Source organism: Heliconius melpomene, chromosome 11 (genome assembly GCF_056956725.1).
Source record: "Heliconius melpomene rosina isolate 202511_hmr_F chromosome 11, ASM5695672v1, whole genome shotgun sequence".
Taxonomy (NCBI): domain Eukaryota; kingdom Metazoa; phylum Arthropoda; class Insecta; order Lepidoptera; family Nymphalidae; genus Heliconius; species Heliconius melpomene.
The window spans coordinates 3,937,680-3,950,697 of record NC_140399.1 but is presented as its reverse complement, the minus strand read 5'-3'; the positions used below and the strand labels follow the sequence as shown (position 1 = coordinate 3,950,697).

The following is a 13,018-nucleotide window of genomic DNA, read 5'->3' as shown; positions in this document are numbered from 1 at the left end:
ATTTCAACACTTACAATCACAAATGTACACCTTAAATTTTAAATTAATATGTTTAATGAATTTTAACGATAGCTTAAAATGTCCAATGTACATAATCATTCCAATATACATATATCTATAAAATTAACTAAATTGTATTTTTATAGTTTTACGTTTTACTTTTTGAGCCTAGGGTAGCCTATTTTCAGAAAATAATATAATTCGTGATAAGTTCAGATAAAACACTAATTAATTATTATGTTAGGTTTATTAATTATGTATCCTATATGAGACTATATATAATAATAAAAAAATCTAATTGTTTCATTACAAAATTTATGACTTATATTTTATATATGTATATTTGATCTCAATATATAATTTAATTACTATCAATTAACATAGTTGATTATAATAAATTTAAAAAAAACGAAGTATTAAGTATAATGAATACTAAAAAAATGGATCCAAGTACCTAATGACCAAATATAAACGTAGTTGACAATTATACGGTGGAATATTATATCTATTATCTTTTTTATGCGTCTTTCCTAACATCCACCCACGACACACCCTTATGGTAAAGACGAAGCTGTTTTTAAGTAAATCCGTTTTCAATTTCTGCTTTTTTAATGAGCAGTTTGGTGGGAAAATTCAATTTTGTCTAGTGAAATCAAGGGAGGAAACATGTATGTACTTATAAAAGTGTAAACATTTCTTCCAAATGAGTTTCGCATTGCAAACAAACTACAGTTGCATGCAAGCAGTTGTTGGAAACAAATAAATGTATACTTTATTTTGTCATTCTTTTATAATTTTCATAACGATGATATCGTCAAATCTTTGGCCACACAATATATAAAGTTATCCAAATATATACATGTAAATAAATTAAACTCACTCAGTGTTGTATTGATGTATATTTTTTTATAAATGCTAACTTGATCTCAGTGCATTGGATGTTTATCATAGAGTTTAGTAAAAAATCCTCGAATTATTGTGCTACAATGAAAAAAAAATACAATTGTCATTGTTTATCGTTCAAATACTATTCTATCCTAAATAAGTAGCGTTCAATATTTGAATCACTTCTACGATATCCTAATTTAATAATTTCTGAATTTATATAATATCATATATGTATAGTATGCCTAAAATCTAAAAATAACGATGTAATAACTTATTTTTTGAATAATAAATAATCGTACTTAATATTGTAACTGTTTTACTATACAAATTCCCCCTTTCATAAAAAAATATCAATCGTTTAATGTAATTTGGAGAATTGATTTAATTGGTGGAGTTTCATTTCATTTCACGAAAATTCAGCAGAAAGTGAGGAACGGAGTGTCTTAACATTAGGTTCCCTATGCCTACTCTACTATATATGTTCACATATACCTGAAAAAATATATCAGACTGCTTTAAAAATTAAATTCAGGTACTAAATATAGCGTGGACGATTATGAACATTCTTTCATCCGTATTCAGTATTCATGGAACGGACCAAAAAGTTTCTATGGCGGACCAAATTGCAATATCCCGTAGCCGGCAGTATATTTACAAATATTTTACTACAATACGAATATATATCCATGTTGTATTGTTTCAGATGGACTAACGTGAGTTTCATGCATGCCCAGTAATAGGTTCACAATGGCTACTAATAAAATATAGAACTGGAAAATTAATTTTTATTCTGGTATTGTTGCCTCGTGTAAATGAAAATAGAATGATCCAATTTTCATATATTTTCACAAATGTAGGTTTTCAAATGAATCTATGTTGGAATATAGGAATTCGGCGGAAAGTGTGCAACGTAGTGTATTGACACTAGGTTTCTTCTGCCTATCCTGCTGTATGCGGGATACAGTGTGAAGCTGATTTATTTTTTGATTTTTACGTTCCCCATTTTTCGCTGAATTCTCGAGACATAACGTGTTGAGTGGCGGAACTCCACCCTTTGCCTCGACGAAAAACTCAAAATATTAAATATTTTATTTTTTCGAGTAGCAGTTGAACCCATAACCTGTCGCTTTTACAGTCTGGCGTTTTTCTATTTCTACATCTCTTAATTAAATTACTTTTAATTAAAAGATATAGAGATATACATGAAACATGTGAAGCAAACTTACTTTTTTGCCTTCCAAGCGTCAACTTATTAATCTCCGTCGTTAGTACGTGGCAACTGGCACACTTGCGCATCGGGGTGTGAGGAAGGACAGGGGTTATATATACAGTAATGAATACAGATACTATTTCCTTTATTTTCACCTTTATCCGTTTAAGCTTAAGAACTGTAGCTTAAAAGCCGCAATGGCCCAGTGGTACAAGCGTGCGACTGTAAACGATTATGGGTTCGATTCACTTTGGGGAATGGATTATTTACTAATATATACCTTTTTTTCACTCTGGTACCAAGGCAAAAGCGTTGAGTTCCACATCTTAAAATGCAATGCCTCGTAAATTTGGCGGAAAGTGGGGAACGGAGTGTCTTAACAGTAGGTTCCTTCTGTATCCTACACTACAATAAAAAAAAGAAATATTTTAGCTACGTACTTATTTCTATGCTATACGGTAGACTGTCTACGCGGCTTATCTATTGACACATGAATACACATAAGCCGCATCCTGACCACTGGCCACTTGAATAAACGCAGCACAATGTAGTGTGAAAATAAGTACTGAAGTCAGTGAAAGGAAGAGGAAATGTGAACAAAGCAGAAAAATAAAAAATATATATTTGTTTGTAAACTATAACGGCGCTGTGAGAGTTTATTGGTTTCTTTTTTCAGCTAGTTTACTACCAAACTAATATTGTAAACATGAGCTTATTTTGATTAGATTTTCTGAGGTTGTGGATTTTAGCATTCAGGTTTTTGTAGTTTTTTGTTAGGAAAATTTCTGAGGGGCACAATACTATTTTGGGGTGGGTACGACGCACCCGGACCTCACCTATTCTTACGCCCATTATTGTAAACTATTGTTCTAGATATTGTTATAAAATATGATACTCCTAATTAGGTTACACGCAATACGGAGCAATTTATCCAATTTCTTTCCAGAAAAATCATCCATGTTTGTCAGAGCACTGATCCATGATCATTTTTCACATCCGAACACTTAACTTTCTTCCAAGAGGCTTATATTACAGTCGAGTGGATTTGTACATTATTTGTACAAGTACCACTTTCTCTACCATTTGTGTTAAGTAATATGACAAAATTAAATATATTTTATATAAAGAAAACCAGAACTTTTGTTTCTACTTCAGAAAATTGTTAAGTTAAAATGGAATGCATAGCGTTGACGTTCGTTTCACCGTTGAACACACAATTGGGTGGAACCGTAGTGTCTTAACACTACTTTCCCTCTGTAAATGTAATAAAAGTTACGTATGAAGCTATAAGTGCGTGTTTGCGTGAAAGCAAAAAGAATTAATTATAGTATTAAATCATTTTCTATCTCTTTAAATATTTTAAGCTTATGAAACAGTTAAAATTATGATAAGATATATATAAAATTGTATATACTAAAAAAGTACTAAAACTCTTAATCTTATAAATAAGAAACGAGATACTGGTAGGGGTAACCGGGTAAGTTAAATCCACGCAATAATTGTTTTCCCCGAACTCCAACTGTTCCACTCTATATCCAATTAACTTTGAGCTGAACGTTCATGGAGATATAGACAAATTAGCATTCTTAACGTCGACTGATGTAGAAACTTAACTGTTCTCATACGTGGATAGAGTTTAATTAAGCTTTGAATACATTTAAAAGATATGTAATATACTCGTAATTGTAACAAAATATATTTATTGAGTATAAAAAATAATGATTCAATAAGTTACTTGTATTAAATAATTGCGGTCTTGTTCTATGCAATGCCTTAATTCCTTCGTTACATAAAATTTTCTTGAGGCGTGACTCAGGGGCACAAGTGTTTGACTGTAAACGTCATTTTGTTATTTTCATCTTCTGGCTTTGGTGTCGAGGCATAGCGCGGCGTTGAGTTCCGCCACTCAAGACACAACGCCTCCAGAATTCGACGTAAAAAGGTGAACGGAGTGTTTTAACACTAGGTTCCACCCTGCTGTGTCCAGGATACAGCGTTAAGCTGATAAAGAAAATCTGTTACCCTTCAATTATATTAAAATCCTGTTACAATATATCTCCTAACACAATCGACCAACCGAATAAATGAACAGCACAAAAATCAAATATAATTTGTTCGATCATTGCACAATTTCCGTACGGCTCCAGCCCCGGCCGGCCGAGGTTCCATCGTGAAAGCATTTTTGAATATTTCCCCCGTTTAAATCTATTGCAAATTTCCTGTCGACTGAAGTGCCATGTAGAGATTGTAGAGTGCTTTAGCGAGCGCATTCCACACCATTTCACGCTATAAATTTGAATTTTGTGTTAAAAAGTGGTGGCCAGGCATACCTCTAGTCAACCTTGCCGTCTCACCAACTCGGGGTCTCGAAATTAACAGAATAATAGCATTCTATATATATGTTGTTATAGTAGGCGACAGTGTTGAGTTCTGCTATTAAACACGTAATGCTTCATCCAGCTGAAAGTAAGGAACGGAGTTTCTTAACTGGTTTTCTCTATCTATCCTGCTATCGGCGGGATACAGCGTGAAGCTGAAAATATTATCTTTTTATATGTAAAAAGTTTGATTACAGTTAGATACGTCAAATTGTATAGGACGGGCCTCTAGAATTAATTCTTAAACCCCAAAAAATATACAAAGGAGAATGAGATAATTAAATAACATAAGATTTTACAATTATTACTTTAAAAAGTACTTTACCGAGTTCTTAATATCTTCCTTCAAAACACTTATATTTAATGGTCATCTGGTTCCGGCAGGTTCCGCTGGACGGAGCCTCCTTTGGGACGTCGCTACTTGCGATGTAGCGCGCTTAAGGAACAGAACTTTCTGAGTTGACCGTCACACTTTTCCACTAACGATACAAATTCTTTTCGCTTTGGGTATTAAGGAAATGTATAATATATGAGGACAGTGCTTGTTAGCTTTATTAAAACGATATATTTGGTATAAGTTATAACTGATTACAGTTAATAAATAGCCTAAATAGGCATATACTTACAAATGTTCTTAAAAAACATTTAAATGTCTATAGGCGTACTTCCTGCAATATAATATCTAATTACAGCATCGGGATTTTCCATTTAGACGATTATCTCGGGAGGACCAAAACGAAAGCTGGTCGGCAGAACCGTAAAAGGGAAACACTAAATAGGGACTAAAATGTCTCAATCACTTTTTGGGTGCTCCTAAATTTATAATTTATTCGTAATTGGAATATTTTAAGCTGATATCTTTTTAAAGTGCTTATTAAAATTATTACTGCAATATCAAAGCACATTTTTTGTTATTTCTTAATTTTATAATACAAATAAATACAAAATTGAGATATAAAATAATTAGGTTGTACAGAAAATAAACAGGAAGATACTATGCACTAAATATCAAGGGTAAGATGGACGAATACTTTAGTTCTCTTTAGTCTTTTTGCATAAGACGGAATTTCGCAACTTCACTTACTTACCGGTTGGCATATATGACGGTATACTAGTAATAAAAAATGCTGATGATATTTCTTTAATTTTTAAAGTACATCGTAATAATTATAATTATGAAGACCACGACAAGAAATAAGCAGTTCTTTTAGTATAGAAATATTGGAACTTGAAACAGCTAAGGAGTTTATCATTTCTTTGTTCATTCAGATCGCAGCCCAATTTTGTATTCAGGAAATACTGATAGTATATGACAATATATTTGTACGATGTAATAAGTGTGTTAACAAAATTGTATTGGGGTCAAGTTGGAATGATATTGCATCCTTTTATTTTTTAAATTTATTTACGAAATATTTAAGAATTAATAATTATTAATATTAATTCTTACATATTCCGTAAATATTTAAAGAAACGAAGGATTAATTCTTAAATATTTTCAATTGCTTGCTCTGGTAACAATGTGAAGCGCGCAGTTGAGTACCGTCACTTAAACAGCCAATATTCGAGATTTTGGCAGAAAGTGAGAAACGGATTGTTTTAAAACCAGGTTCTCTGAGCCTAACCTGTTTTATATAGGCGTATGTACACAGCGTAAAGCTGAAAAAAAGAAGTTTTTAAGTACCTTTCATGCTCACCTTTCCACTAGCTCCTAGAGCTACTAACTACTATGCATCACTATACACGAAGAGCGAGTACGTAATGAAAATCACACTCGAACACGTTTTAGGGTAGCTAGTGTGTAATTTCATGGCTTTGCAAACCAGATTAAACACGAAATAACAATCGCATTAATAGGGTTGCATTCTCAGAGACGGAGACCCCCACGGGTGTAGTAAAAATGTCCTAGAAATAGATAACAACTGTGGACCAAGTTTAAATATATACTGTCAAGCTTCTCAGGGACGTACGAGTGATGGTTTTACGATTTTAGCAGAAAAAACATGTGGACGAGGGCAAGGGTCCTCACAATTTATATTTCGGCATTCTCAAGGGTGTTTTAAACTATTTCTAGTCAAACGACCAAAAGTATCATTAATTAAACGAAGAAATTTTATTATTTTGGACAGACTTCTCGTCGGCCCCGTTCTAAAGTAAAACTAACTAATAAAATTTAAAAATAATTGATTTTACTACTCTATGTCACGTGCCTTAAAGCGAAAAAAAAATAGCTTTGCGTTCTTAGCCACATATACAGCAGGGTAGACGAATGGATTTACAGTAGTGTTTTTCTCTACTTTCCGTCTAGGAGCCGTACCGGAGCGGTAAAATGAAAATAATTCGTTCTTTCGAGTGAGATTCAATTCACAACCATTATTCTTACGCTGTCTATGAGTTGATCCCACTGAATTAATTTTTAGGGTTCTGTACCCTAAAAGAAAAATGTTGTCCGTCTGTCAATATCATCTATCTCAAGATCGGGTGGAGGTATCAAGCTTAAATGAATATCAATTAATTATTTTTATTATTAATTGTAAATCTTTCCGTTGACGTATATACATTGCTGAAATTTACTATTTTTTTCCATACTTGGAATATTTAGGTTGTTCTATTTGTATAAGATATCGGTCACTATGCTAATGCTTTGCATATTTATCATAGTGCAATTCAAATAATTTACTTATTATATGTACGTATGTACATATGTAATTAATTATATACGATGTAACTATTTTATCAATATAATTTCATTTACATAATACTACATCGTAGGTATATAATAATTGTTATTTGTAAAGAATTAAATTATCACTATTTAAGGCAGGAAAGAGTTAGAAAAAAATTCCGCACCTGGTACCAGGTAGGCAGAGGGTGCTTAGTGTTAAGACACTCCGTTCCCCACTTCCTGCCGAATTCTGGAGGCACTGCTTGTTGAGTGGCAGAACTCAACGCCGCGCTTTGCCTCGACATCAGAGCGAAGAAATGGAAATATAAACGTAAATAAATATTTTACTTTCTCGAGTGAGGATCGAACCCACAACCACTTATAAGCAACCACAGTAAAATATTCTATTCAGTTCCTTATTTATATAGTTGCTACGTAGACTATCTTAGCTTAGTCTATCTGAGGGTTAATATAAAGTCTTAATTAACTCTGGGAGACCTCGCGATAATTAACTTCCGAGATGACCTAATAAACTACTGTTTTCTTATTTTTACGGCGTTTTTGAGACCGAGTCGTTATTTTATTATTTTTATTATTTTAACATGTATTGTAATTATTTGTAATGATTTGTAGGTAAAGACTTTGGAAAACCCCGACACCAGAGCAAAGTAATGAAAATATAAATGTAAATAAATATTTATTTCCTCAAGTGGGAATCGAACCCACAACCAGTCGCATTTACAGGCACATTTTGTGCCCCTGCGCCGCTACTGGCCTCAATATAAATTATATTTCTGCATAATAAAATAACAATAATATTTATTATATGTATTTTTTTTTGACTGAAAGTTTTATTAAATTGCGACATATACAGCTAATTAAAAGTGAACTTTAAATAAATGCAGATTTGCTTTACTCCACTCTACTTTATTTTATGATTTGATTACGATTTCAATATTAAATAAAATAAATTAAAATATCGCTCTCAAGTTTACTTCCAAATTTCCCACATTGACCCTTCCCATATTACTTCCATTTACTAATATTTATTTGCGTTACCATTGAAATTCCAGACCCAAAATCGGCATTCGTTGTTGAATGACAATTTAATATAAACACTATCCCAAATAAAAATTTGAATCTCGATCGTGTTTACAATCAGACGCCGTTCGACTGTACTACAGCGTACAGAATTTTTACTAATGAACGAAAACTTACCTGGTTGATAATCAACCAGGCCTTTTGTCAGATCCAGATCTTAATATTGCTTTACTATCCTTATTTCTTAATTTTTTCCTATACTGTTTTCATTGCATAGGACAGCCCCTGCAAACGCTGTATTATAAATATTCCTCCAAGTGGGATTCGAGCCTAAAACCGTCGCCTACCCTCTCTTGCTCTGCCTATCCTGCTACATGCGGGATACAGCGTGTAACTTAAAAAAAATCTTTAATTCTCTTATTATAATTTACTTAATTTCACCTAAAATCCTATTATCTAGTAGCAATTTCAAATAAGTTACGAAATGTCCACTTCAAGCTTTTTTTTTACGTAAAATTAAGATGTGAGCTACGAATACTTCAAAATCTGTCTGCGCCAGTTAAAACGGTTAATGCGACGAAAGCATGTGCTCCAAAGATTTATAGGTCTGCAGCGCACTCCATCGCGAAGTTACTTTAGGTTTACTATATTATTAAGAACGCTATCGAAGATAGAAAAATAAATAAAATATGGAAATTATATTTGTAACTATTTTTACTATACATGTAGGACGTCATATCGCAATAGGACTGCATAGTATAGTTTATTAGAAAATGTGTAAAAAATTGTATGTGTAAAAAGTTGCGGAATTTGAATCCGTCTCCTCTTCGAAACCATGCATTACAACTATATACCAATAACATATTTGGACAATATAACTAACCAACTATGTCATATTATACCTATCTATATAATTATAAATATAACATTTTATTTTATATATAAAGGTATTCTTTTCTGCATCTCTTCTATATATTTCTTATATATTTTTTTAATTCGACGTTGTATTCCGCACATAAATTTATGTATAAAAGGACATATATAGGTAAGACATACATAGACATATAGACATATAGTGGTAGATACATAGGTAAGACGCTGTGCGTAGAAACGTAAAATTTGGACATTATGTTTATTTTCGTTATCTGGACATCCACTAAGAAGGGATTTTGTTTAAAGCTAAAGTCAAGCAGACCCCCCCCCAGAAAATATCTCTACATACGCTAATGATCTTAACCTGTTTGTAAGGTATATAAGATTATCTATATATATATAAAATAAATCAGCTTCACGCCGTATACCGCAGACAGCAAGATATAGAGAAACTTAAAAACCTAAAGAATCTACCGCGTGAAATTAAAAAAAAACAAGTAAAAATGTGACATTGACACAGTTATAGTTTATATAGAGAACGAGTGCAGTATGCATATATTTCTTTAAAATAATGAATAAAAGATACATAAAATTAATAAAATACGTATAATTTACACAACCATACATAGCACAATATACATACATATGTAAACTTTTGTAAATAAAAAAAATTAGCTTTACGCTATATCCCACACATAACACGGTAGGCAGACGAAAGCCAGTGTTAAAACATTGCGGCGTACCATTGTGGCGGAATTAAACGCCGCGCTCTGCCTCTACACCAGAACTAACAAACGAAAATATAAATAAATATTTTATTTCCTTGAGGAGGCATCGAACCCACAACCAGTCGCCTCACTTTTGTATTTATTATGTGATATCACATTGTCAGTTATTATTAAAATGTCACAGGCAACGTTCGACTTGTATGTAATTTTGATACATTTTGATATAAAACTGGAGAAACATTTTTTTTTAAATTATATTTTTGTAAAGGATTATTTGGATGCGCCAGCATTGTGCACCTCGCCACCTCTTAATGTTCTGGTGGAATTGGAATTTGGTAATATTTACTGTATATGTTATGCCAAAAAGAACACCTGTGATGTAAAAGATCTTTTTTAATTTTTGAATTTTGGCTAAGTTCCATATATTCAAAAGATTCAACACGTAGCGGTTCCCATTTCGGAAGTGCTGAGTTTTCAGGCTTCCTGTTAAACAAAAGAACATATTAAATTATCTCATAAAATTAATTATTGATGTATTTAATTAATAAATACATTTAAATACGTACCCTTTGGTAATGAAATTTAACCAAGTTTCCCGCAGTAACCTCCTCCATTCTTCTGATGTTTCTGAAACTGCACCAGTCCCATTGTTGGGTTCATCTAAAACTAACATTGATTGTGCACAATGTCCAGCACCGCGTACATCGGTATAAGGTACTTTTGGAGTGTATTCATCTACATATGTATGTTCATAAAAATAAATGTTTTCATTCCCATTTTCTACCAATAATTTTGTAGCTCGTAACGTTGGGCAAGTAAAAATTATATCTGAGATATAATTAACATATTTAAGAACATTGGAATTATCTACGGGTCGATTATTAAAATAGAATTGCTTAATTCGATGAATTACTTCATCTCTCTCTTCAGTGTTTTCAAAGTACAAATCAGCAGGTAGGAACCTTGAAAAATTAGCATTCATTTCAACTTTCCATTGATCGAAATTTTCAATGCGCATTAAACCTTCCATGTTATCGAAACCAGATAGTATAGGTATTTTAATGAATTCGCCACGTTTTAATATATTAATAGGGCTTTCATCCAGAAATCTTTCCTCACCGATATCTTGTTCCACGCAAGGACCGAAAAGGAACGTGGAGTCTGGTCTGCTTCCTACGTCACCCGAATACAATGTTTCATGGGAAACATTCTTGTAAAAGCGTTCTAAGGCGTCAAAATCATCAACCTTATCAAAATGTATTAATTGAGCATACTCTTTAGCACTTTGAAGTGGTCTAACTTGTATGCTATAAGGCGATAGTGCATCGCCGCTTTCTGGAATCGCTTTGTGAAATAACCCCTGAGCCATTTTTGATATCATTAATAAATCAACAGAAGAGGAACCAGCACTAAATCCACTAATGGTGACATCATCAGGGTTACCACCAAAGTTTTCTATGTTTTGTTGAACCCAGTGCAGCAATGCCACTTGATCTTTCATGCCGCTATTACCTGGTATGTCTTTTGTACCCAAGCAAAGGAAACCATGAGCTCCAAGCCTATAATTAAATGTAACAGCTATAATTTTCTTACTGGACACCAGTTTTTTTGGTGTCAACATATCACCATATCCTAATATAAAACCTCCACCGTGTATGTATACGATAACAGAGAGGTTTTTCTCTTCGGTGTTTGGGACGTAAATACTAGCGACTAGACAATCTTCCTGCGTTTTATATCGAGATGGGTCCACAAAAGGTGATTTTTGTTGTAGGCAAATTATTTCTTGGTTAATTGCCTCCAAAGGATCTGACCACGCGGAGACTGGAAGTGGTGCCTAAAATATATAATATGATATTTTATTTTGTGCAATATACTCGTACAAGTTTTATTTTTTATTTAATTTTTGGAATAATAAATGTCTATGACAAAATCACATAAAGTTTCGTTATATCAGACACCCAACAGTAAAAACTTTGAAAGGTTTCATTATGCATACATTGAATACATGTTTTTATATGTATATGGTAGCCGTAGTGGCGCAGCAGCATAAGGGTATGACTGTAACGCGACCATTGTGGGTTCGATCCCCACTCGAGGAAATGAAATATTTATTTACGTTTATATTTCCATTTCTTCGCTCTGGTGTTGAGGCTAAAGCGCGGCGTTGCACTCTACCACTCAACACGCACTGCCTCCAGAATTCGGTAGAAAGTGGGTAATGGAAGTGTCTTAACGGGAACGGAGTGTTTTAATACTGGGCTCCCAAGTTTCCTCATATAGCCTATCCTGCTATATGCGGGAGATGGCAAACTAAAAAAATAATCATCATTTTTACTATCATCTACATTTGTAGAATGACAATAAAATAACAAAGCCTAACAGATATTTTGTCCTTGAAACATACAAATATTTGGTACGTACTCCGTACTATAATAGATACTGTATATAATACCTATATATTTAAATATGAATTTCATAATCGCTATCGTTCTTTGTTAGAAAAAAAAACATAACAAGTTTAATGTGGCTTGTTTGAAATGGAAAATGTAAAGTAGATAAAAACCAATGTATAATATTTGAACTTCAACAATTATTTATTAATTTGACTGAAATCCAAGTTTGGGAGATAACTCCTATTAGATTAAACTAAAGTATTAAATTTAAATTAAACTATTAACTTACCTTAAATTTCTTATCGCCAGTGGGAGCTCTAGCGTAAGGAACGTTGTAGAAGACAAATATATCTTCATAGGGATCCTTGTAGCCCCTGACAGGACCCTGGGCGGTTTGCACCAATTTTGATTCATTTAGTTGCGAACAAACACTAACTGCTACGAAGCAAACACTCACTAAAATGCACTTCCACATTTTGAGGCAGCAATGTAACGAATGACAGAAGTTATAACTCACATTGTATTTATATCGCAGTAGCAAAGTATATTCGTTATAATTATAAGTATAATAGCTGCTATCATTAAGATAAATTGATATAATTTTTTTATTGTAAACAATTTTATTTCTTTTTGACATTATGAAAAGTTACTAAACTTAAAAGTACTCATTTAATTTATTTTTTTATATCGATACTAGCAATGTTTCCCTGTTTTTGCGGAGTTGAATTTATTTGACGCTCAAAGAGAACTGTAACCTATTATATCTCTTAATATTCTTCACTGTATAAGGTGTGATATATAAACCAACCGTAGAATTTAAAAGAAAATTGATTTTAGAT

The 13,018-nt window shown here is 32.7% G+C and overlaps 1 protein-coding gene across 1 annotated transcript; it reads right to left on the bottom strand.

Annotated features, from left to right (window-relative positions):
* Positions 1 to 9,644: 9,644 nt before the first annotated feature.
* Positions 9,645 to 12,761, bottom strand: LOC146534424 (carboxylic ester hydrolase-like). The gene is made up of 3 exons (XM_085193060.1): positions 12,469 to 12,761; positions 10,350 to 11,620; positions 9,645 to 10,266 (listed from the first exon to the last, which is right to left on the bottom strand). Exons 1-3 carry the CDS (start codon positions 12,652 to 12,654, stop codon positions 10,092 to 10,094), a joined length of 1,632 nt encoding a protein of 543 aa, XP_085049186.1. The 5' UTR covers positions 12,655 to 12,761; the 3' UTR covers positions 9,645 to 10,091.
* Positions 12,762 to 13,018: the final 257 nt, after the last annotated feature.

Bases quoted from the DNA above. Each gene is read 5' to 3' on its own strand.
- LOC146534424 (XM_085193060.1), bottom strand. From the start codon at position 12,654: ATGTGGAAGTGCATTTTAGTGAGTGTTTGCTTCGTAGCAGTTAGTGTT. The intron at 11,621-12,468 runs GTAAGTTAATAG...TATATATTTTAG, and splicing joins CTGGCGATAAGAAATTTAAG to GCACCACTTCCAGTCTCCGC. The intron at 10,267-10,349 runs GTACGTATTTAA...TTTGTTTAACAG, and splicing joins TTAAATTTCATTACCAAAGG to GAAGCCTGAAAACTCAGCAC.